Source organism: Sciurus carolinensis, chromosome 1, assembly GCF_902686445.1.
Source record: "Sciurus carolinensis chromosome 1, mSciCar1.2, whole genome shotgun sequence".
NCBI lineage: Eukaryota > Metazoa > Chordata > Mammalia > Rodentia > Sciuridae > Sciurus > Sciurus carolinensis.
This window is the reverse complement of record NC_062213.1, coordinates 208,509,220-208,532,925: the sequence shown is the minus strand read 5'-3', so window position 1 is coordinate 208,532,925 and position 23,706 is coordinate 208,509,220. Positions and strand designations below refer to the sequence as shown.

The following is a 23,706-nucleotide window of genomic DNA, read 5'->3' as shown; positions in this document are numbered from 1 at the left end:
GTCACCCTGTGCGACAGAAACCCTCCCCGGTGAGGGCCTGGGGGTTGGCCTGAGGGACGAGCTCCTGACCCTTCACAGCCTGGGCTGCTCCCTGGGCACTGGCTCCTGAAGCCTAGCCATGGGTGGTGCTCTGACCTGTGCCCAGCCAGGACTTCCAAAGGGACACCCAGGCCCTGGGAGCCTGGGCAGTGTGAGCGTGTGAGCAGGGCTGCAAGCTCAGGGTCCCCCAGGAGTGGGCAGGGACCAAGGGAAAGGGGCTTGAGCATGCGGGAGGGCCAGCCAGGGCTCTGACCTCGGCTCTGCAGCCCTGGGGGCTCCCAGGTCCAGCTCCCAACTCAGAGTCCCTCGCCTGCATCCTGGGGCGGGGAGGGACTGAGTCCTCATGAGGCCCAGAGACACTGAGGATGCACAGTGCTGACTGTCCCTCTCAGTGAGGGCTCTCGCGAGGCTGTCTGACTCAGCGGCCCCCAGGCCGAGCCCTACCCAGCACCATCTGGAGGCCCTGGATGCTTTTGCCCAGGAGGACCCCTACTCTCTGTACAAGTTCAACCTCGCCAAGGGCAGCCTGAGACCCCTGTCCAGCTGGACCATGGAATCTGTCTGCAGCTCCTGAGGCACCTGGACGGCCAGCACAAAGCGGGCTTCAGACTGGTGAGGGGAGGGGTGCTGGCGTGCTGCCTGGGGAGAGCAGGCCTGGGCGTGGGCAGGTGAGGGCTGTGCTTCCAGTGCACCCCGCCTTCCAGTGCAGTGACTGCTTCTACCGCACCTACTCGTCAGGCGTGGCGGCTGCCTGGGAGTGGTACCGCTTCCGCTACATGGACACCCTGGCCCTACTGCCCACTGCCTGGGAGGATGGTCAGCAGAGCAATGGTGGCCGCTTCATTTTGTCTTGCCGCTATGACAGCAAGGACTGCCAGGCCCAGTGAGCAGGGCAGGGCTAGTGGTCTGCTGCTCTCTGTCCCACCCAGTGGAGGAGGTTCTACACTGGGGTCTGGCTGGCCAGATACCAAGGCTGCCCAGGGCTGGCCACAAACAAGGCAGGCACAGCCCCTTAGCGCACTGGGTGGGGAGGGAGGCCACCAGGCATGCATGGCCTGAGCGCGGCCCCGGGGTCCAGGCACTTCCAGAGGCCCCACCACCCCACCTACGGCAGCTGTGAGCTGGCAGGGACATGGTGGGGACGGGCTCAGCAGGTGCCTGGCAGTCCCTGCCTCACGCCTGGCTGTGGTGCCCTCTGGAGAGGGCAGCAGTTGCTATGCAAACCTTCTCTGTGCAGGACTGGATCCTGGCTGCATTTGGCAAGTGGGGCCTGCAGAGCCGGGGCCACAGCCACAGCTGCAGGTGAGCGCACGGCACCCTTCCCTTAGGGGCGTCCTGGCTGAGCCCCTCCTGGGTGAGCCCCTCACACCTGCTCCCACCCCAGGAGCAGTGTGGCCAAGGTGGATATCTTCTACCAGGAACTCAACTACCAAACAGTGGCTGAGGCTCCCGTGTACTCTGTGAGTGACCCGGGATCTAGGGTCTGGGCTGCAGGGAGGTGGGCGGTTCTGGCCACTCTGCTCAGAGGTGCACAGGTGCCGGAGGCCCCCCACCCTCCTCACTGCCACCCACCCGCAGGTCCTCCAGCTGCTCTCAGCCACGGGCAGCCTCTGGAGCCTCAGTCCAGGAGTTCGGCTCCTCAGTCCTCTCCATCCTGGAACTACTGGAGTTGCTGCTGGACGCTGTGGCCCTCACCTGCCTGCTGGGCTTCCATTGGCTCTGCAGAGCACGGTGGTCACAGCCTAGAGTCAGCACTGCCTTAGAGTCAGGCCACACTAGGATAGAGGCCAGCCTGAAGCCTAGGGACTTGCAGGCATGCTGGCAAAGGGCCAGGGGACCAGCAGGGTCTCACCTACCAAAAATGTTCCCTCAAGCTCTGGAGGGAGTCTTGGCAGAAGAGATGGGTTCAGCTTCTGTCCCTTGACACTCCTGACACCTGAACCAGCCCTGGGGCGTCTGACCCCTAGGCCTGATCCTGCAGCAATAATGGGCTCCCCTGGATGTCCAAGATGGGCCAGACTGGCCCCCCCAGGGGTTCCTGTTGGGTCCACCCAACAGTTCACAAAGCTGCACGACTGAGTCCGTGGGCATGCAGATACATCAGGGCCTCTCTTTGCCCACCCTTCAGTGGTCCTGGGTCTGGAACAGGACCAGGGCAGGGAGGAGGGGAGATCTGCACCTGTATAGACTCCTGAGTTCTGAGTGTGATTGTGTCCATGCTTGTGTGTGGGTGTGGGCAGAGGTGACTTTACATGGTGGTGCATCTGTGCATTTCCGTGTGTATCTGTACTTATGTCTGTGTATTTCTGGGTGTGTCTGTACTTCTGTCTACACCTGTGTGTAGGTGTGTGTGCATGTCAGGCAGAGCCTGCCTCAGCTTCAGGGCAGCCTCTGGGTAGGCAGGAAGCAGGACAGGACCAAGGCAAAGCACCTGGTGACCTCAGTTGCTTTGTAATAAAACCCGTGATTCACTTGGTGGCCAGTGTGTGTGTGGCTTTCCTCTTACCCATGCTGGGGTGAGAGGCAGACCTCAGACTGCACCCCAACACCTCCTTGGAGCAGACCACAGCAGTCAGCATGGGCACCAGGGACAGACTGCAGGACCAGGTTCAAGCCATCCTCATTGGTTGGGTACACCCACCCCTGCTCCCACCAGGGGTCACTGGCTAGGCTAGAGAAGGGTAGAGGGGCCAGGAATTGGGGACTGGGGATGGCAGAAGTCCTTGGTCCCCCATCAGGCCCCTGGTCTTTGGGGAAGGGACACGGGTGGACCCTGCTCACAGCTGCTGCTCAGGGAGAGCAGAGGACCTATTCACATCCCCAGGTGAGACAGAGCAGAGCAAGGCAGGTGAGCCAATGAGCAGGCAGTGGGCGCAAGCGGCAGAGGTTTATTGACCATGAGTGATTGGAACAGGAGGGGTGGGGTCCTGACAGCCTAAGGACGGCAGGTGGCAGGGTGGGCAGTGGGCAACTCAAGCAGGGAAGACGGAGCTAATGCTGCTCTTTAGGGTCACAGCCAGCAGGCAGGGGAATCAGGGGCCCCAGTCCAGTGCCCACCTTATTGCCCATGGAGCCTCCCTGGGCAGCATTTGCATAGTGACCAGCAAGAACCCATAGTTGTGGAGGGGCTCAGCCTGTCCTGAGGCTCTTTTACAAAAGGGGAATTTGAAGGCATTGGTAGGTCCCCAAATTAGCAAGGGACCCCTGAGCCCATCAAAAGGCCCAGTCCAAGGGGCGAGGCCATGAAGGGGCAGGGCAGAGCTATGGGGGCTTCCCCCCAACAGCAGGCAGAGCCGGGGTCAGGGTGGTCCTTGAGAGTCCAGAGAAAAAAAACGCAGACAAAGTCAGAACAACGTCGTTGTAGAAAATCCGCTCAGTGGGTAACAAAGAACATTGGGTGCGGTGGAAAATGCCAGTGGATTTACTGTATGCCCGGCTCTGGGCAAGTACCAGAGACCATGCCTCTGTAGGAGGCGGGGAGGGTCTGGAGCCAACTGGCACCAGGGGCCTTCGTGGCCAGCCACATGGCCTTGGGACGCCTGCGTCCAGCCCGGGCAGAGGGCCCAGGCCAGAGCCTACCCACCCAGCACCCGAGAAAGCCCAGCCTGGATACTGGGGTCACTAAGTGAGGTACTTGGGTTGGTTCCCTGGATGGGCTGCCACTCCTGCTCTGGGAAGGTGCTGGTGGCCAGCCACCAGCCCCAGGCTAGAGGAGGGGCTCTGGGGGGTGAGTAGGAAGGACCCAGCTAGCAGGTCAGTGTTCTGCGGCAGTAAAAGTGAGGGCAGGAGATGACACTGACCCTGAGGGCAGAGGGGGACAAGGTAACACAGGCCTCGAGTGATTTGTGACATTAGCAATCCAGGCCCCTGAAGAAGGGGTCACCTGAAGAGAGAGGGTCCCCAAATGGGGTGAGGGGCACCAGAAGATGCAGCACCCCCCAAAATGTGGGGCTTCAAGACTCAGTGCTGGGGTCCCTCACTCCTGGCTGTGGGGGACCACGGTTGCCCGGAGGAGGGATGAGCAGGCGCATGGGGCTCCAGGAGCACCCGGGCTGTGGGGATGGGCCCATGGACCTCGCAGGCAGGGCTGTGGAGGGGCGGGGGACCAGGATCTTCAGGGGCATGCAGGGTCTGGGCCGGGCGGGCAGGGCCGGGGCTGGGGTCCCGCTGCTGCCCGGCCTGCGCAGCCCTAGCTCTCCTCCAGGTGGAGACTGATGAACTCCTGGATGCACCTGCGGTACTGCAGCTCCGTGGGGCTGCTACCCGCCAGGGGACCCGGCTGACCCGGGGTCGCCTCGGCCTCTCGCATCTCCTCCGCCATGCGCGCTAGACGGAGCCTGGGGGAGCGGCACAGTGTGAGGCGGGCCCCCCAGACGACCCCTGCCTCGGACAGAGTCCCCACCCCACGCGACCCCCGCCTGGAGCGGAGCCCCCGCCCCCACAGCCGCGCTCTCACAGCGTCACGATGTCCGCGTTGGCCGCCTGCACGGCGATGGTTAGCGGGTCCTGTTGCTCCTGGTCCAAGGCGTGCTGGTCGGCGCCGCGCTTCAGGAACAGGCAGACCTGGCTGGGGGCGGAGGGGCGTGTCTAGGCGAGGCGGCCGGGCGCGGGGCGGCCGCGCGCGGGGGCGAGAGACTCACCCGGTGCGGCCCAGGAGCGTGGCGTGGTGCAGGGGCGCTCGGCCCCGGCTGTCTCTTTGGTTCACGTCCGCTCCGTTTTGCAGAAGGAATTCACAGACGATCAAGGAGCCCTGGGGAGCCGGGCGGCTCAGGACTGAGCCAAGAAATGGCCCCTTGCAGGGCCCCGCGCCCGGATCCTCAGCCCCGTGTGCCTGGCCAGGACAAGCCTACACTTCACCCAGGAGAGGATCCGCACGTGCCCCTGCGGCCCCGTGCCACACTCACCCCTAGCACGGCCTGCACCAGCGGCGTTTTGCCCTCGTCCTCCGCGTCGGCCCAGTTGACCTCTGCCCCGTGGGCCAGCGCTGCGGCAAGCGCAGGGAGGTCACTGGTGCGTGCGGCACGGTGTGCCAGTAGTCCGGGGTGCAGCTCACGCACATCTGCCAAGCCCCAAGCCTCGGCCTCTGCCTCAGCCTCAGCCTCCACCTCACCACTGGACTCCTCCGACTCTGCACCCTCTGCAGGGAGGTGGACAGGGTCAGGGTCTTCAACCCCGCCGGGTGGGGGCCTACCGGGGCTGCAGCAAGGTGGAGAGATGTGCACCCACCTTCCTCAGCGACACTGTCCACCACTGAGCCCACACCGAAGGCCAGGACGTCTGAACTGCCGTCAGAGCTGCCTCCCAGGCCACTGTCACTGCTCAAACCTGCAGGGCCACAGAGATGGGGGCTTGAGCAAGGCAAGCCCCTGACTTCTCCCAGAACCCCAGGGGAAGGCTAAAGCCCAGCATGCCCTCCAGGAGACATGGAAGGGGCAGAACCAGCCCTAGCTAGGGAAGGGGAAAGGATAAAAAACTAAACCAGGCCTCAAAGGAGCCAAGGGTACCCCACACAACCAGGCTTTGAGGCCTTCACCAAGCACTGGAAACCCAGCCCAGACAGCAGGGGAGGACTGGTGCTCCCTTCGCCCCACTGGGGAGCAGCCAGGCCTCAGAGGAGCCTGAGGCTTAGGGCCAGGGCGACAGCGCCCTCTGCTGCCCGCCATGCACACAGGCCCTCCAAGCATAATAGCGAAGGCACACAAACTCACACACACACACCCATCGCTCTCAACAGTCTAGTTTCAGCCTCCAGGTCGGTGACCAAAGTACTCCCAGCCCTTCAAGAGGCTCTGCCAGAAAGCCCTGCTAAAGCCCCAGTTGTCCCCGCGGCCAGCCCAACCTCCATGTGACACTGCCCAGCCTGGTTCCTCCTGTGTGGAACACTTGTCCTAGCTGTCCCTGAGCAACTGCCATTCATACTGTCCAAGCTCCAGGGAGCCTTCCCTGGCTACTCTTCTGCTTTCCTGGCTCGGGGTGCCAGCCCCCAAAGGGCGTAGGCAGCAGGGGATGGAGGCCTTCCAGCACTTACTGCGTGGACCAGCCCCAGCAGCCCCTGCATCGAAGTAGGAGAAGAGGGAATCCAGCTCATCCGGGCAGAAGAGGGAATCCCGGCGGAACTTGCGCTCCAAAGTGCCTGCTGCTGGGCGGGGGGGGGCACATGTTCAGATGGGGAAACAGGGGCCCAGGATAGGGGGTACCCCAGACTATGTTGGGAGTTGGACAGAGTTCCAAGGTGTCCTCTGCAACCCACCTCCAACCACAACACCCAGGGATTGGGAACTCACACCCCTAGGATTGCAAGCAAGCCTGTTTGCAATCCTGCCTAGGTTTATGAACTGGGATGTGGCTGCCAACAGCCCTCACACCTGAGGACAAAGCAGCCACGGAGGGCAGGACAGGCTCGAGCCGGACCTTGCGGCGGGTGGTAGGGGCACGGGGGGAGCTGTGGGGGCGCTGGCACTTCTGTGCTGGCCAATGCCTTGGGGCATCTCGGGTCAGTGCTGTTGGTGGCTTCTGCAGAAACTTCTTTTCCACATATTTGTCCTTGATCCAGGCCTCCTTGTCCTGCCTGGATCAAGGGCAAAGGTGAGTCTGCATTCACTGGCTGAGGTTCCCCTGGCCGAGCTGGGCCGCATCCCACCTCACCTGGGGCTGCTGGCCGTGGGCTTCCTGCTGCCCAGGCCCTCACATTGGGCCTCATAGATCTGGTTCATGGTGCTGTTTCCAAGCTCACACATCAGCTGGTGAGAGCAGAGTGTGTAGACCTCAGTCCAAGCTCAAAGACCCCCACTCCCACCCACCCCAGGGTCCTAGAGGACTTCAATAGCACCCCCCACCTTTAGCAGCTCTGGCTCCCAGGAATCCAGTGTCAAGGACCGAACTTTGGAGCAGTGGACACCCAGACTCCTGGACAACAAGGAGACGGGGTTGGGTCAGGTTGTAGCCCCACCTGGCTCAGCCCCACCCCAGTCCAACCAGAGTCAGGGAGGCCACCTGTGGATGCCTGAGCACTCGATGCAGAGTAGCACTCCAAGGTTGATGCTGGCCCAGCGAGGATCGGGCTGGCCACAGTCGCCACACTGGCCATTGCCAGCCACGCTCTGCACCCGCTGCAGCACACTTTCACCCTTGACACCGCGTTCCCGAGAGTCCGTGGCGGAGTCAATACTGCTTGTGGACGGGGATGCTGTGCGGTCCAGCCGCTGGGAACAGTGTGAGGGGCCATTCAGCCTGACTCCCCAGCAGGCCCTCCCCTCCCCAGTGGCCCTCCAGGACAATCCTGCACATGCACATATGTGCACGCACACTGCATGCACACACACACACACACACACACACACATGTGCAGCCTGCAGGAGCTGCCTCAGGGGCACACGGGCGGGCAAGCCCTTGCAGGTGGAAGGGCAGGATGGCACCACCTCACTGTAGCAGCTGTCCGGGCTCTCCCGGTACGCAGAGGCGATGCTGGCCTGCACGGCTTGCACCCAGGCCTGCCTCAGCTTCTCGGAGTCAGCCTGCAGCATGCAGCTCCTGGAGGGAGGGGCCGGTCAGGCTGGGTGGGCGGGGCTACCCCCCCTGCCCTGGGTTGGGCCTCCTCACTTGGTGGGCGACACGACCTCAAAGCAGAACCTCCGCTCGATGTCCTCGCAGGGCTTCACAGAGCACAGGCGGAGGTCATCCACCACCACGGTCAGCGCATCCTGTGGGCGGCACCACTGTGGTCCATCTGCTCACCCCACCCTGCACTGACCACCGGTTTTCTCCTTCACCTGAGAGATTCCTAGCAATCTACTTCCAACTCCCTGTTACCTGACCATTCTGGCTTGGTGTCCATCAGTATCCTCAGCTCTATGCCAACCCCAACTAACCCACCCCATAGTCCAGGTGGGGAGGGGTCCGGCTACCAGGACCCCACCCGGGCGCACCTTGAGTTTCTTCTGGTAAACAAGTTGGCTGTTCTGAATGGAGAACCAGCGCCTGGTGAAGTGGATGGGCAGAGGGTCAGGCAGTGCTGGCCCCATGTCCACTCTGCCCTTGGCCCAGCCTGCCCTCAGCCCTGCCTGAGGAAGGCCCTCACCGGTTCCATGTCTTGAAGGCATTGCTGGCTCTCTTGAAGAGGTAGCCCTCCATCACCACGCCGCTGGGTGCATCCACATCGAATTCCACTTTTGACTCATCATAGGAGAAGTCCTGGGGAGAACAGAGCCAGCCCTCGGGGAGCGGCCACTACCAGAAGACCCCGCCCTTCTCCCCGGCCCACCCAGCACGAAGGACGAGCTGAGGCATATGCTCAATCAGGGGACCCTCTGCAATTTCCTGACCAGACGAGACTCCCTGCCCGAGACCCCATGGGCAGACCCTGGCATTCACAGCTGGCCTGGAGCACACCAGCACCCTCCCCGCCCCGCTTGCAGGACAAGCGGGCTGCGATCAGGAAGGAAGCCCCCCTGCATCCTGAGTGCCCGTGCATGTCGCCAGCTGGGCCGGCTCCAGCAGCCTGACAGAGCTCCATTCAGGAGCCCAGAGTCTTGGGTGTCCTGTGTGTCCCTTCGTCCAGCAGGCCAGGCCAGAGGCGATGTCTGGCCACCTGCTCTCAGGCTGAGTGGGGGCAGGAAGGCACAGCTGCCACCACTCCCTCAGGTGGGGGAAGGGTCGAGCTTCAGCCTGCATCCTGCCGGTGCCAGCAGCCAGCCCACAGGTGGCAGGCGCAGCCCCAGCTCTGCAGCGGTGGGAGGTGTCCTTGGTGCTGAAGTGCCCGGCCCGGAGGGCCAGGCTTCCCCTGCAATCCCCACGCCCACATGCCCAAGGGTGGATACTCTCACCTGCAGCAGTGTCTGAGGACCGGAGCCAGAGTGGGTGGGAGGGGGAAAGAGAGCCAGTGAGTGAGGGCCCTCCCACAACCCACCAGCATCCCCAACCCCCAGTCCCACTGCCTTAGGCCACCACAGCGGCTCCCACCTGCAGCCACCCCCATCTGGGTGATGGCCCAAGCCACTGGGCAGCAAGTGAGCCAAGGCCCAGGGGACCAGCAACCCTCAGGAGGGAGGCCTCAGGTCCCTGCTCCAGCCCCTCCTGGCACCTAGCCCATACGCTGCAGCCCCGAGGGATGGGACTCCTCCCTCTGACTGCATTCTAGAGGGAAGCAGCCCCGGCCTGGCAGAGCGGGCATGGGCCTGGTGGGGAGGCTGGGTGTGAAGCTGTGCCTGTGGCCCCAGGTCAGGATTGCAGGAGGGTGCGGCTGAGTGCAGGCCCCTGGAGCCTCACCCGCTGCTGGATGGCCGCGTGCTTGCGCTCCATCTCCCGCTTCTCCACGGCAGAGTCAATCACCAGCTGGTCCAGCTGTGGGGTTGGGGCATCAGAGAGGCAGTGAGCCCCTCCTCTGAGACCCTGGCCTGGGGCCCTCCCCCCAAAGGCTCACCTCAGCTGCCAGCTTCTTCATGTAGGGGTCCAGCTGGTGCAGAAGGCTGTAGCCCTGCTGGAAGAAGCTGTGCTGGGCATGCATGAAGGACAGCATCTGCGGGCACAGGGGCCAGTGAGGCCCAGTGCTCTGCATGGGCTCTGCCACATGTTCCCACTACACAGGCACTCACAGAATCCAAGATCTCAAACTTCTTCTTTGCCTGGAGGACGTTAATCTGCCAGAGGAGGAGCAGACAGGCCAGGTCTCAGGGCCAGGAACCCATAGCTCCACCTGGCCAGAGTCCACTCAGGCTGCCAGTGGTTCAGAGAGCCCCAGGTCATCTTCAGTGTCTCGCCATGCCAGACTCCTTTTCCCATGGTCCAGAATCCTTGCCCATGTTGGATGCAGGGTCCCATCTGGGCAAAGCTAAGGATTCTCAGCCCTGCCTTCCTGTTCAAGGTCCTCAAGGCCTCAGCCCACACCGCTCATCCCCACCTCTCACTTGTGCAGGATGGACCCCTCCCTGTTTCAGGAGCCAACATCTCAGCTGACCTGGAGCACATAGTCCAGGGCTAGGTGTCGGAAGCACTTCCGGGTGAGGGTGAGGGCGCCCGTGGCCTCCTCCACCTCATGGGGCCGGTGCCTTGGGGCCTGAGCATTCCGCACCAAGGAGAGCTCCATGTCCTCCCGCACCTTATCAAACTGCTTCTTCGTCTCCTTGAACTTCCGTACATCCCTGAGGGCCAGTGTTGGGTCAAAGGTCAGAGGCTGGAGAAGGGATGTGCTGACCCAACCTCTGACAGCCTTTCCCCTACTCCTGGCTCCTCCTCTGCTGCTGGGCAGAGCCTCTTTTCCTTCTTCCCTACCCTGGCCCCCACCGGCCCGCTGCCACCAGCCGCCTCCCCTCCTTCCTGTTCCAGGACCTCCCCAGCCCTTCACCACCTTACTCCAGACTCAGGGATTCAGAGTCAACCGAACATCTGCCCTGGGGTACCCCCGGCAGCCCAATCACATAGGGACTGAGCTGGGCCCTGGGTTCTCCACCCAGTCTCCAGACCTTGGCCAGGAACCCTGGGTCACGCCCCTGTCCTGGAAATGAGGCACAGCCTTGGGGCTTGGGCCACTCACTCTTTGACAAAGTTGTGCAGCTGCTGTCTCACAGACCGCTGGGCCTGGTCAAACAGAATCTAGGGACAGAGGCAGGGAGGGGCTTGTTGGGGGTTTGTCCCCACAGGACACCCCAGTCAAGGCTCCATCTGTCCCCCCAGTGAGTTCTAGGAGAGTTCCACTCTCCTACCCATCCTCTTCAAGGGATGCTGTCCATGCAGCCTGTTCCATGCCAGGAGCTGGCCTCTGGGGGCCAGGGAACAGCCCCCAGCCTGGGTTGGTGCCCAGAGGCGACAGCTGTGACCACCTGCCCCTCTTTCCACCTGGCTCTCAGCCAGTCTAGAGACGAATGCTGTCAGTGGGCTCCTCCTTCAGCTCCACCCACAATGCCCATGTGGGCAGCACATACTGGCCGCCAGAGGCTGACCACCCTTAGCAGCCTAGGGAGGAGTGGGGTGCAATGCTGAGAGCTGGAGGGGCTTCAGGGTCTCCTCACAGCACTCAGAAGCAAACCCCATGTGGAGGAGGGCTGGGTCAAACCCAGGACAGAGGGATGGACGACGGGGAGTCAGCTGAGCCATCCTGAGCAGGTTTATTTCTGAACTTCCCCTGCAGGGGTGGGGGCCCTTGTTTAGTCTGGTCTCTGGTTCCCAGACCACACCCCCACCATGTGCCTCAGCCTGTTCTGTGTGTCTGTCCACATCGGTGCTGGGCCCTGCCCAGACACAGTGAGAGTGAGTCTCAAGAGAAGGGTCGGCCTGAGATGGAGCATCTTGCCCAGGGTGGAGATCTGGTGGAGATCGCGGTCTCCCTGACCCTGAGACCCCACTGCCTATGGCCCTGGGCTGTGCTACTTCCCCTGCCTCCAGGACCCAGTCTGTCCCTTGCCTGGGACAAGGCAGCACCCCCAGAAGGAGGTCACCCACACCCCGCTGACTCACAGACACGGGTGGCCACCACCTACACAGACTGGAGGCGTAGAACATGGCCTCCCTCATGGGTGGGCACCTGCTTTGCTCCCTGCAAGCTAGCCAGCTCTGTTCCAGGCTGGGCAGGGCCTTTTGGAGCTGGTGGAGGCAGCTGGATAGAGGCTGGGACCTCACACCCATGGGGCTCACCGTGTGGTAGTTGACCATCTCCTGCAGGCTATCTCCAAACCTCTGCAGACATTCCTGGGGAGAGGCAGGAAGGCCACACTGGGGTGAAAAAGAGGGCTGAGGCCATGCCCTGGTGCTGGAGGCACCTCACCATGCCCACACGCCCCCCTCCCTGTCCACAGGATACGGAGCTGCACCTGAGAAGAGTGCATACAGCTGCTATTGGGCCTGGGTACCTTTGAGGGGCTGTCTCCCTGCCCCACCCCCACCTGGAGGTCAAAGACCAGCTGGCACCTCACCGAGATGACGGTGTCACCTTGGCACTGCTGGGACAGGTCACGGACACCACTCACGAAGAGCCTGTTGGTGGTGACATAGGCCTTGCCAGCCTCGATCATGCCACTGCACAGCTTGACCAGCTATGGATGGAACAGGGCAGGAAGGGTGAGGGTCTGTCTGGAAGCTTCTCTGAGCTAGCAACACTCAAGCTAGCCCTCAGGCCAGAGAGGACACAGCTCCCAAGGGAGATCAGGTCAGAATTCAACTTAGGGCCCATTAGCACCCGGGACACAGCTACCTGAGTAGCCTGCCTAAGCCTGCTGGCACCCAGGACCATCCATGGCCTGGGCTCTGGAGCAGCAGGCTGGGCAGGACGGAGGATCCTCAAGCAGCGTGCTAGGGCTGGGTGTGGTGTGGCACTGCAGAGTTAAGGAAGCCAGCATGGGGCTCGTGGCCACTGACGGTCCCGCCTTCCTCCCCTGGCACCGAGTCTGCCCCCTGCTCCCCAACCCAGGCACACTGGGGCACAACCACACAGAAGCTGCCCCATCCAGCAGCCAGCAGAGGCCTGGGTGGACACACCTGGGTCGTCCCTCCAGGGGATGAGACTCACGCTGCGTGTGTGGTATGTGCACACTGGGACGTTTGTGGGAAGACAAAGATGGGGAATGAGGGGCAGATCCAGGTCCTGGCATGCACATGGGTGCTTGTACCCTGCTGGGTGTGCATGAACTCCTAAGTCCTGAAAGGCCAGTCCTGCCACTGAGACACCCTAAGCTGAGGCTGGGATGGGTGGGCAGAGCAACACTGACCCTCCCTGTGCCCTAGGCCTGCCCCTCACCTTGTCCAGTTTGGCCTCAATCTCGACCACATCTGTCTCTACCTCGTCGATGGTGGCCCTGCAACAAGAAAAGGGGCTGGGACCAATCTGCAGCCTGCTGTGTCTGCAGGGGGCAGACTGGGGCTTCGTCTCCCCTTGTACCTCCCCAAGGGCTCTCCTGTGGAAACAGGCCTCCAGGAAACCAAGGCTGGGAGAGGCAATCACTCTGTCCTGGGGATGGTTGGGACTGGACCCAGGTCCAGCGACTCTGGAGCCATCCAGCACCCAGCGCCACCCCAGGAAGAGGCCATGTTGGCGGTGGCTGATGCACCAAGCGTCGGGGGGTTGGGGACAGAGGTTAGAAAAGGCCTCAACCCCTGAGGACTGCAGGGAGCCACAGAGCCACAGTGGCAGAGCTCATGGCAGCCTGGGCCAAGCCTTGCCGGCCCCTCTCCTCTCCTTTCTGGGGTCAGAGTTGGCCTGGACTCCATCTAGATCCCCTGTTCCTCTGTTCCCACTGCAGGCCACCCTGGCCTGGTACCGGTGGACCCTGGCCCCAGACCAGGAGTGAGCCAGCAGTTGGGGAACATAAGGCCCCAACCTAGCTGAGGAGTGCGGTCCACCAGCTCCTCAACCCCGAAACTCCAATCAGCACAGTCCACCTGGAGGGAGAGGTGGGTCAGGCCTCCTTCAGAGTCCACTTCCATCAGGGCAGCCTGACAATGGGGCCGCCTTGGGGTGGGAAGAGTTAAGGAATGACATCACCGGGAGAAGCCAGGGGAGAATCCCGGAAGCCAGAGGCAGATGGATCAGGCACGTGACACCCCACCCTCTGGGAACAGGAAATAAGGAAACAGGGCCAGGATCCCAGCAGTCCCCCACCCTGCACAGTCAGCCCATCTGACCTGCTTGGATGAGGGGCCAGGGGGCACAGGCACAGGCCAGGGGCCGAGGTAGTCTTCCAGGGACAAATCTTGGGTGGGGGTCCAACAGAGGGGAGGCCACACAGGTCTAGCAGCACCTCACCCATTGCTGCCCCCACTACCTGGATGGTCAGAGAGAAGGGCAGTTCCAGGGTTCCCCAAACTTAGGGAATGGACATGTGGGTCACATGGGACATGGTCTGGTGTGCCCTTAAGTAGAAGCTGGAACTGAAGTGGCCAGGCTGTCCCAGCCGGGAACTATCATAGGTCCTGTCTGCCCATGCTGGCCGGACATCAGCTCCTCGAGAGCAGCCCCCACCCTTCTTGAGAGGCTAAGGGAACCCGAGTCCTGGGGCAGAGAGAGGACAAAGGAAATGGAGCTGCAGCGGCTGCTTGGACCACCGGTGACCTGCATGTGCCACACCAGCCTGCAGGGCGCAGGAAGGATGTCTGGAACTGTTGCCCAGCCCACGCCACCTGGAGGTGTGGCACAGGGAGGTTCAGACCCTGAACCTGAGAGTCCCAGAACAGAGAAGGGAGTGTCTGCCCAGAGGAGTGCTCTGGGACACCCTGGCTCCCCTGAGCAGGCCAGATGACTGGACAGCTGCACCCAGAGCTGCTGCCCTCCACCAGGAGCCTCTGTCTCCAGGAGATGGCGAGGGTCAGGCTGAGCCAAAGCAACAGATGAGCTCACAGGGATGGCTAGGCGCTCAGTAGGAGCTCCTCTTCTCCCTCAGGCCCCCTGCAGCTCAGTGTCTGGGGAGGAGGCCCTTCACCAAAGCCATGACTCAGCGCCTGAAGCCCCACCCAGGGGCGGCCGTGACACCGTGAGGCGGTGCCCCTTTCCCCGGCTTCCCAGGACCCCCACCCACAGTGTCCCTGGTCTAGGGGGTGTCCCTGAGGCTGTTACAAGCTCCTTCCCAGGTCAGGAGACCCCAAGCAGGATCCCCCTTCCCAGAATGGGAACCAGGCTCCACATCGCTTGCACATCCTCCCATAGCCCCATATCGCGACTGAATTACCACCTCAGCTACACCTGAAAATGATGGACAGAGGCCCTGCAAACTCCAGTTAAATCACAGCCCACCCCAAATCCACCAAACGAAGCTTCCACAGCCTTAAGACCAAGGCGCAGTAGGCATCAGCCCCAGCCCAGACCAACAGGCAGGTTCCAGGCACCTCCCTGCCAGAGACCCATTCCAAGCAGTTCAGCTCTGGGCCTTCATCCCACAGGTCCAACAGGCTGGTTGTGGGATGGGAGGCCCAGAGTAGCATGGGGTTCTAGTCCCTCATATGCCCATCCATGATGGGAGGAAGAGCCACAGGCTTCCATGTAAGGGGCCAGGGCAAAGCTGGGTACTTCAGTCTGGACCAAGCCCCAGCAAAGGGGCCCTGGCCATGACTCCTCTACAGCCTAGGTCCAGGATTCTGGGTGCCTGAGTGGCTCAGATCTCTCCCTCAATCAGTCAGCAACGGAAGATGGGAGAACCCAGAGGATCACCTGCAGTCTCTCTGCCCAGGGCATGGGCTGACCCTGACCCTCTCAACCTCATGTTCCTGAGGCCTTTGTTAATGACTCCCTGTGAGGTGGTTTTGCAAGGGGCTGGCTCTAGGGATGCTGAGGCAGGCTCCCAGAGACCCAGCATGCACGTGCACGAATGTCCAAGAATCCACTTTGCAGGGGCATGACATGCTCATGCACAAACATGCAATGCATGCAGTGGCACAGTGTACATAGATATGTGCTCCTGGGGATGCAGTGCATACATGTGCATGGACATGTGCACCTGGTCTTGGAACACACCCGTGCAGGCTAACATGTCTAGCAGCACAATGAACTCGGTGCATGAATCCATATAGACAGGTGGCACACGCACACACATGCCTCTACCCATTGACAGTCCAAGTGAATGCACAAAGCATACCAGCCCCATGGTGCAGCTCACCCACACATCCAGGTACATGGTGTGGCACCTCAGAGGGGGCACAGTGGCAAAGCTCACACATGTGCACCCACATACGTACATGTGCACCCACATACGTGCATGTGCAGAGGCATGTGGCCTCAGGAAGGGGCATACTTGCACACTGCACAAGGGAAGTGCTCCATTACTGTTTGCCAAATGTCGTCCAACCAGTGAAACAGATGCACACTTGTGTACCCGTCCATGTACATGTGGTTCACGCAGATGTGCACTCCTGCGTGCCCAGGAATGATGAAAGGTACACAAACCCCCAGTGGATACCAGGCCTTCCCCCATCGTCCTGGGAAGCTCCCACCCTCCAGGCCCTGTGGTCACTCAAATCACCCTTCATTCCTACCAAGGGGCCTACCCTAGGCCCTAAAGGTAGCTCCAGCTGCCTGTACCCATGCATTGCTCTGGACACATGGACCAAAACAGTCCAGGGATGGACACCCAAGACTCAGACAGCCCGGACTGCAGGGTGGCTGGGGGGGGGGGGGGAGGACCTCAGTCAGTGCAGGTGGCCACCGCAGGAAGGTGTAGACACAAAGCGGGGGTGGGCAGTCCCGCAGTCCCGGAGACTGTCGTCCCCACAACTGCCCAGGACGACAACTGCTGCACCGGGGCCCGGACGCCCACGCTCACGCCCTCCGAGCGAACGCGGTGACCCTCACAGGGGCGTCTTTTGTTCTAGTCCCCGGAGGCGGGGGTGGGCAGGGGCCGCGGCTTTGTCCGGAGTCGGGCCCTCCGCCTTGGTCTCCGGCGGCCACCCCGCGGCCACAACGCTGAGCACCGCCGCCCGCACAAAGGCGGCCCGCCGCCCCGCCCGCGCCCGCCTCCCGGCGGCCAGAACGCACCTGAAGCGCGGCGAGTCCTTGATGCACTCCTCGAACTCCACCGTCATGGCTGCGGTGGCACGGCGCTCACTGGACCGAGGACCGCGGCGCGCCGAGCGGCACCCCCGGCCGCCCGCCCGCGCTCGGCGCCCGCCCGCCCCGGAATGAGGCCGCCGCGACGCCGCCCCGCCCCGCCTGTCACTGCCGGGGAGCGTCGCCAAAGTCCGCCGCCGCACGCCCTGCCTGTCACAGCCGAGGAGCGTCGCCGAACCCGCCACCGCGCACCTCTGCTTTCACCTCGGGGGAGGGTCACCAAATGCCCTCCCCGCGTCCACTGCCACAGGGTCGGGGAACTTGGTGGGCCGCGACAATCGGACTTAGGGGACCGTCGGCCGGACCCAGGAACGCGGAGGGAGCGGGCTCCGCCCGCTCCAGCCATCCTGGCCGTTGCGCAACTCGGGGTGTTTGCAAAAACCACATTTGGGAGGACTTGACCGCAACCCGGCGGATGGACACGCCCCGGAGGACTGGGCGGGCGGCGGGCGGGAAAGCGTGAATGAGGAGCTAACCAGCGAGTGGAGGCGGTCGGGTGGGAGCGTGCGGGCTACTATGTGGCTCTGAGCGCGCCTTCCGGACGCCGTCGCGATCCAGTCCGACCGCTGGTCTGCAGGCCGCACTTTGCACCCGCTCCCTAAGCCTCGCCCCGCCCCCGCCCCGCCCCGCCCGGCAACCTGCGGAGAGCGCGCAGGCGCGGGCATGGAGGGCGTGGCCGGCCCGAGGACACATGGGGCGCTTGCCATGGGTCCCGCAGGCGCAGGGGGCTCAGTGCGGGCGCGCTACCTCGTGTACTTCCAGTACTTGGGCACTGGTTTTAAGTACGTATTTCGGCCTTCCCCCCACAACAGCCACTTGGCTAGCAGGAAAGACGGGATCCGACTGGGGTGCGCTCGCGGGAAATAAATCCAGGGTCAGCGGGCAAACGGGGTGGCCGCTATACAGCATGCCCAGTTTTCGGGCCCAGGAAATACTTCAGGGTGGGGCGGGCAGGGATGGCCTGCACCTGGTAACCCGGCTTGCTTCTGTCCGCAGCGGGGTCGCGGCCGTCAGGGGTACCCAGCGTGCCATCGGGGTGCAAAACTACCTGGAGGTGAGGCCCGCCAGGCTGGGAGAGTGGCGACCGCCAGGAGGCCCCTGTGGAAGCGTGGGTAAATGTCCCCTGCAGCCCTGACCCTAGCCCCGCTGCCTCCAGTGCCTCTGTCGCTGCAGGAAGCCGCAGAGCGACTGAACTCAGTAGAGCCAGTTAGGTTCACCATCTCCAGCCGCACAGATGCTGGAGTGCACGCCCTGAGCAACACGGCGCACCTGGATATCCAGCGCCGCTCGGGCCGGCCGCCCTTCCCCCCAGAAGTGGTGGCCCGCGCCCTTAACACTCATCTGAGGCACCCAGCCATCAGGTGAGCCCCCAACCTGAGCATGATCGTCTTGTGTCCTGCCCTCCCCTGACTCCATCCACCATGGGCGGAGGCTGAAGTTCACTGGGCAGAATTTGCAGGTGAAGGAGCAGGCACTGAGGTATCACCTGGACATGTGCCATAGGGTACTGCAGGTGTTCCGTGTGCCCAGCGACTTTCACGCTCGCCATGCAGCTACCTCCAGAACCTACCTGTATCGCCTGGCAACCGGCTGTCCCCAGCCTGACCAGCTACCCGTGTTTGAGCGAAACTTATGCTGGGCTCTCCGAGCAAAGTGAGTATGGGTATGAGCAAGCCAGGAGGAGGGGGCTCACAAGGCCCCTTGCTGGACCTCCCTCCTGACTGCCTGCCTGGCTTCCTGCAGCTGTCTGGATATACCTGCCATGCAGGAGGCTGCCCAGCATCTCCTGGGGACTCATGACTTCAGTGCCTTCCAGTCGGCTGGCAGCCCAGCTGCTAGCACAGTGCGCACACTGCGCAGAGCCTCTGTATCCCCTGGCCCAGCCAGTCCCTTTGTCCTCCCCCAGGAGAGCAGGTGAGGAAGAGCACCCTGCACTGTGGTCCTGCCACAGTGCCAATCAGGAGGCCACCAGGGCTGAATGCAGCTCCAGCACGCCCCCCACCCTTGGCTGAGAGTGAGGGACACAGTACCACCCTCCTCTGGGAACCCCTGCCCTGCTGAGAGCTCTGTCCAGCAGATGGGTTTTGGCAGCCACTTAAAAGGTTTCACTGGGGCTGGTGGTTCCAGCCCAGCCTGGGAGTGTGTGGACTCCAACTGTCCCCAGCAGGCCTCCTGTAGAGGGCAGGGTCAGCTGCTGAATTCTAGAACCTTCCCAGTCAAGGCCAGCCCCAAGGGAGACTTCTGTCTGGTCAGGCAGAAGAGTACCAGGCCTAAGGCAACTAAGCGGGCTGTGCCCCCCTCTCAGCATCCCATCCGGGTTAAGGCCTAGTGTGCTCTGCTGCCTCACATAGGCTGTGACTGTTTTTGATTCCTTCCTATGGGCCTCTTCTGGGAATGGGTGGTCAGCGAGGGTCAGTACTTAGACGAGCCTGAAAGCTGGCAACTAGTCCCTACCCTATCAACACTTATCTGAGGGCACGTGGTGGGCTGGGGTGGCAGGGACTGTCCTGTGGCCTGGACGTCACAGGCATCTATGTCCTAGGAAGCTGCACTTCTGGACTCTGGAGTTCGAGAGCCAGTCTTTCCTGTACCGACAGGTGGGTTGTCCTGGGTCCTCCTGGGGTGGGCCAAGGCAGACCCCTGTGGCAGCTTCATTATGGGTTGCAGGTGCGGAGGATGACAGCTGTGCTGGTGGCTGTGGGGCTGGGGATTCTGACACCCACCCAGGTGAAGATGATTCTGCAGAGCCAAGACCCCCTGGGCAAGCACCAGTCTCACCTTGCCCCAGCCTGTGGGCTGTTTCTGAAGTCAGTGCTGTATGGAGGCCTCAGGGATCTTGGTGAGAGGTAGCACCACCCCTTGCCCCAGCCTGTGGGCTGTCTCTGAAGTCAGTGCTGTATGGAGGCCTCAGGGACCTTGGTGAGAGGTAACACCACCATCAAGGCTGGGCCCTCATTGGGGGAGGGGACTCCTGGGGACAGACAGAAACCCAGGCACCCAATGGGAAAGCCAGAGGAGGGGAGCTGGATTAGCCAAAGGACTCCAGGTTGTAGAGCAGTGGCCAGAGCATGGGATTCAGAGCCCTGTTTCCAGGCCCCTTGAGCAAGATCCTGGAGAGGGAGTGGCTCTAGGCTGACCTGGGGTCTATCCACAGGTCCTGCCTCCTGCACCCATGGGGTCCACAGCATGGAAACAATGACCACCCAGCTGAGATCAGACTGGCTACAGAACCTGAGACCTGGCTGTTGAACCTAGTCTTCTTGACCAATATAGCACGTCCACCCTCCTGCTTCCTTTCAGCTCCCATCTACCCAGAGTCCCTGCCACCCTGGACACCCCACTCTCTACCATTGAGGAGGCTGGCACAGGTTGGGGTGCAGACAACAGGTGTAAGCACCCAAGGGCTTCTTGTTCTGCTTTTCCAAGAACACCACCCCTATCTTACAGGGGCCTGAGAGCAGGAATAAAAGATGAGGAGACCCCCAGGCTTGTTTATTGGCAGAGGTGTCCACTCAGGCTAGTCTGTAACTCTGGCCTTATCCCAGAATAAGGTCTGCAGCTGGCCTAGCCATGGGCTCTGTTCATACAGAGCACCTGGAATCCTGGCATGGAAGTTCAGTTTCTCCTGCTGGGCAGAGTGAAGGGCAGAGGCGGAGCCTGGGTGGTCAGTGCATCAGCTGGGGGCCTGGGGGAGGCCCTTCTTGAGCAGCGTCGTGAGGAAGCTCCCCAGCTCCTCATCCTACAAGAAAGGTGAGAAAGCAGTCATTCCGCTCCAAGCAGTGCAGGTTGCCAAAGGAGAGAGCCCACCTGTTCTGATGGGGCACCAGTGATTCCCACCACCTACCTGGTAGGTCCAAGAGACCAATAGCACCTTGGTGCCTGGGTCCTCAGAGTGAGCAGCAGCCTGGATGAGGATGGACTCCACCGTCACAGAGCCGTCAGGGAGGTGCTGCACACAGTGGTCCTTCAGGGTGCTGTGGAGAGACACAGTGAGACCCTGCCTACTGCAGGTGGGGGGCGGGAGGCAGGACCAGGCGCACCTTTTGAGGTGGCTGTAGACTCGCAGGGCTGTCTCCTGCTCCTTGCGTGCATCCTGCAGGTGCACACGGCAGGTGAAGCGCAGCTGGTGCTCAGCCAGGCCTAGCTCCTTGAGGGCTTGCTCTGAGGATACCAGCCGGAAGTTCTGTGGGGCAGGGACAGGTCAGAGCAAGTAGGGGTGCTACCCCCACCACCACGCCTCCACACACACTCACACTGTCCTTCATGATCAGGGTGCCATGCAGTAGTCGGGGCTTCTTGGCCTCAGGGAGCAGCCCTGTGGAGAGGGTGGCTGTCAACACAAGTTGCCCACCACCAGCCACCCCTGCCTGGTGCCCCATCTGCCCCTCATACCCTGTGCCATCTCCCGCTTCAGCAGTCCCAGGGAGATGCCCACAGGGATGCTGGGGCTCGTAGGCAGCGTCACTGTCTCACCGTTGGCTGGCATGTAGCAGCTGACTCCTAGGGGTGGGGATGGTGCAGAGAGAACCTCAATCCAAGCTGGCCAGCCCTGCTTGCACTAAGACCAAGGGGTAGGCCCTGCCTAGTAACCCCATACAGCACCCGTGACCACCTACGGAACTCCTGCTCAATCTTCTGCCGGAGGAACTCCATCTTCTTGGCCTCCCCGTGCACCAGCAGCACACGCTCTGGCTCTGCCTGCCCCACCAGCTGCATGATGCCCTTGGCATCGGCGTGGGCGCTGAACGACATGTACTCCACTTGCATCTTCACCTCCAGCTGCAGTGCCAAGTTGCACATGTGGTCAGTGCCAGGGGGCCAGCCACCCCCCAAGTCCATGGATGAGGACAGAGACTCACCACCTGTCGTCCTTCCATCTCCAACTTGCGCTGCCCACTGAGAATCTTGTGGCCCACAGTGCCCTGAACACAGTAGCCAGGCATAATGACCTGCAGTGCAAAGATAAGGCTCAGCTGCATGGTCACCCAGCCTGTGGACACCAGGGTTTCCACAGGGACACCCCGACCTGAGCTGCTGAAGGAGGCTGCTTCCACCCTGCCAGCTGCAGATCCTAGCGGGTCGGGCTCAGAGCCCACCATCATGACCGCTCAGTTCCCCAGACCTGGGCTGCCTGCGTTGGACACCACCACCCCCACCATCAGTGACCTCAGACCAGCCTGAAGTCAGGTCCGTGGGTAGCTTGGGGACAGGGTGGGTAAAGAATCATCCGTCTGCCCTCCAGCTACAGGGAGTTCCTGTGGCCACCTCTGAGGAGCTGACCCTGGGCCCAGAACCCTCACCATGTTCTTCTCATTTCCTGCCCACTTTCGGAAGATCTGCAGAGACTGGCCAGCATGCAGCATCCCTGGCGTGGCAAACACAACCTATGGAATGGATTAGGAGGATGAGGATGGACAAGACTCCTTGCCCAGTCCACCACAGGCCCCAGCTTCTGACTAGGGATCCTCTATGCCTGACATGGAGGAGGGGCCACCCTGCCAGGCTCTAACCATGGGACCAGGGTTGTCAGCAAATGCTCGGTCGAAGGCTTTGATGTGCTTGAATTCAAACATGTTCCTTTGAACAAAGGTCTTCCGAATCTTCTGGTTGGTCCAGGTGATGAAGAGCTTGTAGTAGTGGTTGGCCTTCTCCGTCAGGCCCGTGGAGAAGTAGATGGGCACTTTCAAGTTCATGCGCTCCCTGTGGGCCCACCAAGTTGGTTAGTGGATACTGCCAGGGTCAGCCTCAGCCTGGGCTGTGTTGCTCATGTCCTTCACCTCACAGCTCTGTGGCCACAGCTTGGGCAGGGCTGAGGAACTGAGCGCCCAGCTCTCCACCCTGATGGCCACAAGCCTGTGTCCTGTAACACACAGTGTCCAGAGCTCGTGTGGCAGGCTTAGGGCTAGACTAGTGACCCTGAGACAAGCCACAGTTGGTGCTGATGACACTGGCCTGCAGGCCCGTGGCCAGCTCCACCCACCAAGACGCTGAGCAGGCCAACATAGCTGGTACCCTGATCATGGGGCCCTAACAGTGGTCTGTACTGCCTTGGCTTCCTCCAGCCACCTCGCACCCCGGCTGCACCCTCCCCTGCATAGACCACATGCCCCCACTGTCCTCTGGTCATGTGCTCCTCCCCAGGAGCATTCCCTGCTGCACCTACCAGAAGGTCTCCAGCAGGATGCAGAGCTCCTGAGCGCGACCCAGAGCAAAGACGGGGATCAGCACCTGAGGCAGGTGAAGCCAACTTCAGGTGGGAGCCCTGGCTATGCGCCCACCCCCAGCACTGTAGGTGACAAGCTGTCCACTGTGCCTACCTTTGTGAGACTGTCCTGGCTGATTTCAGCGGTCATAGCCAGGCACCCCTGAGAGCTGGGGGTCTTGTGTGAACCCCAGGTCCCCACTCTGCCCACAGCCCAGTTCCCAGCCACAGGTGGTGGCAGCAGTGGCCATGGGGATGCTCTGACCAGTCCTTAATGGGGTCTGAAGCCTGAGAGCTGCAGTCTCCTAGGGTAGGTTCCTCGGGGTTTTTCTCCTCAGTGCTGAACAAAGAGCACCCCACCCCAAGACCCTGACACACGTCGGGGTGGGTGAGCCAGCCAAAGCATGTGCAGAGCTGGCTAGGGCCGGCCTCTGTCCCAGAGTAGCCTGGAGCTACCTTCCCGCCACGCTCCACGGTCTCGTGAACTTTCTTCAGGAAGTCTCGCTCCCGGCAGCGCTTAGAGTCTCGGATGGTTGTGGCGTAGGTGGATTCCGTGATGAGCAGGTTGGGGCGGCACTTGTCGATCCAAGCAGCACTATAATGGGTAGGGTGGCTGGTGGTGGCCTGTCCCCAGCCCCACTCACAGCCACCTTCCTGAACCACCCTGCCAGCAGCCTGCCCCTCTCCTGTGCCCAGGTATGCATGACGGGCAGCACCCTCAGAAGGGCTGGTAGAGGCTACAGCCTAGACCTGTGTCTTCATGCCTCTGGCCTCCCAAGGCCAGGACTCTCCACATAACACGGGAGACTTGTGGGGGACACCAATGCACTGACCACTCAGGTGCCCAGCACTACCACCCCACAGGTGTCCAGCTCTGGGTGAACCCCACAAGATGAAGCACACAGGCCTACTTACCCCAAGTGGCGGTCTGGAGTCATGTTATAAT

At 62.0% G+C, this 23,706-nt stretch overlaps 3 protein-coding genes across 10 annotated transcripts in view; 1 reads left to right on the top strand and 2 right to left on the bottom strand.

The window, feature by feature from the left end:
- Window positions 1-2,912: 2,912 nt before the first annotated feature.
- On the bottom strand, window positions 2,913-16,943 carry Acap3 (ArfGAP with coiled-coil, ankyrin repeat and PH domains 3). Of its 4 annotated transcripts, XM_047538858.1 has the most exons (25): window positions 16,487-16,941; window positions 15,747-15,864; window positions 12,764-12,821; window positions 11,943-12,062; window positions 11,665-11,718; window positions 10,568-10,626; window positions 9,992-10,175; window positions 9,630-9,674; window positions 9,458-9,553; window positions 9,304-9,378; window positions 8,862-8,873; window positions 8,117-8,229; window positions 7,965-8,016; window positions 7,639-7,739; window positions 7,458-7,569; window positions 7,033-7,241; window positions 6,876-6,945; window positions 6,685-6,779; window positions 6,405-6,607; window positions 6,068-6,175; window positions 5,266-5,364; window positions 4,944-5,176; window positions 4,680-4,789; window positions 4,496-4,606; window positions 2,913-4,376 (listed from the first exon to the last, which is right to left on the bottom strand). In XM_047538858.1, the coding sequence occupies exons 2-25, from the start codon at window positions 15,839-15,841 to the stop codon at window positions 4,229-4,231; spliced, it is 2,562 nt and encodes an 853-aa protein (XP_047394814.1). In that variant the 5' UTR covers window positions 15,842-15,864; window positions 16,487-16,941; the 3' UTR covers window positions 2,913-4,228. The 4 variants fall into 4 exon arrangements, with proteins under 4 accessions (XP_047394814.1, XP_047394824.1, XP_047394832.1 ...); XM_047538868.1 differs by lacking the exon at window positions 8,862-8,873 and having other exon boundaries at window positions 16,487-16,943; XM_047538876.1 differs by lacking the exon at window positions 15,747-15,864 and having other exon boundaries at window positions 16,487-16,938.
- The window catches only part of Pusl1 (pseudouridine synthase like 1), a 9,135-nt gene continuing 2,127 nt past the window's right edge, over window positions 16,699-23,706 (top strand). The window contains exons 1-8 of one of the 4 annotated variants that reach the window (XR_007106999.1): window positions 16,699-17,340; window positions 17,555-17,612; window positions 17,732-17,919; window positions 18,062-18,211; window positions 18,302-18,472; window positions 19,101-19,155; window positions 19,226-19,484; window positions 19,713-19,846. Coding sequence is in view for 3 of the 4 variants with exons in the window: in XM_047538919.1 (XP_047394875.1) it covers window positions 17,222-17,340; window positions 17,555-17,612; window positions 17,732-17,919; window positions 18,062-18,211; window positions 18,302-18,472; window positions 19,101-19,155; window positions 19,226-19,404; window positions 19,713-20,013 (1,221 nt within the window). In the remaining variant the exon portion in view is untranslated. Of the gene's footprint in view, window positions 17,341-17,554; window positions 17,613-17,731; window positions 17,920-18,061; window positions 18,212-18,301; window positions 18,473-19,100; window positions 19,156-19,225; window positions 19,485-19,712 lie in introns of all 4 variants that reach the window. The other 3 variants (XM_047538919.1, XM_047538937.1, XM_047538928.1) reach the window with 3 other exon arrangements.
- Ints11 (integrator complex subunit 11) overlaps window positions 20,019-23,706 on the bottom strand; it is an 11,909-nt gene continuing 8,221 nt past the window's right edge. Inside the window, exons 6-17 of one of the 2 annotated variants that reach the window (XM_047538899.1) lie at window positions 23,676-23,706; window positions 23,217-23,355; window positions 22,722-22,786; window positions 22,069-22,258; window positions 21,859-21,942; window positions 21,421-21,507; window positions 21,175-21,337; window positions 20,951-21,058; window positions 20,812-20,873; window positions 20,599-20,741; window positions 20,403-20,532; window positions 20,019-20,297 (exon numbers count right to left, since the gene is read on the bottom strand). The exon at window positions 23,676-23,706 is cut by the window's right edge and continues 4 nt beyond it. In XM_047538899.1, coding sequence (XP_047394855.1) covers window positions 20,232-20,297; window positions 20,403-20,532; window positions 20,599-20,741; window positions 20,812-20,873; window positions 20,951-21,058; window positions 21,175-21,337; window positions 21,421-21,507; window positions 21,859-21,942; window positions 22,069-22,258; window positions 22,722-22,786; window positions 23,217-23,355; window positions 23,676-23,706 — 1,268 coding nt within the window. In that variant the 3' untranslated portion in view covers window positions 20,019-20,231. Of the gene's footprint in view, window positions 20,298-20,402; window positions 20,533-20,598; window positions 20,742-20,811; window positions 20,874-20,950; window positions 21,059-21,174; window positions 21,338-21,417; window positions 21,508-21,858; window positions 21,943-22,068; window positions 22,259-22,721; window positions 22,787-23,216; window positions 23,356-23,675 lie in introns of both variants that reach the window. The other variant, XM_047538909.1, reaches the window with a different exon arrangement.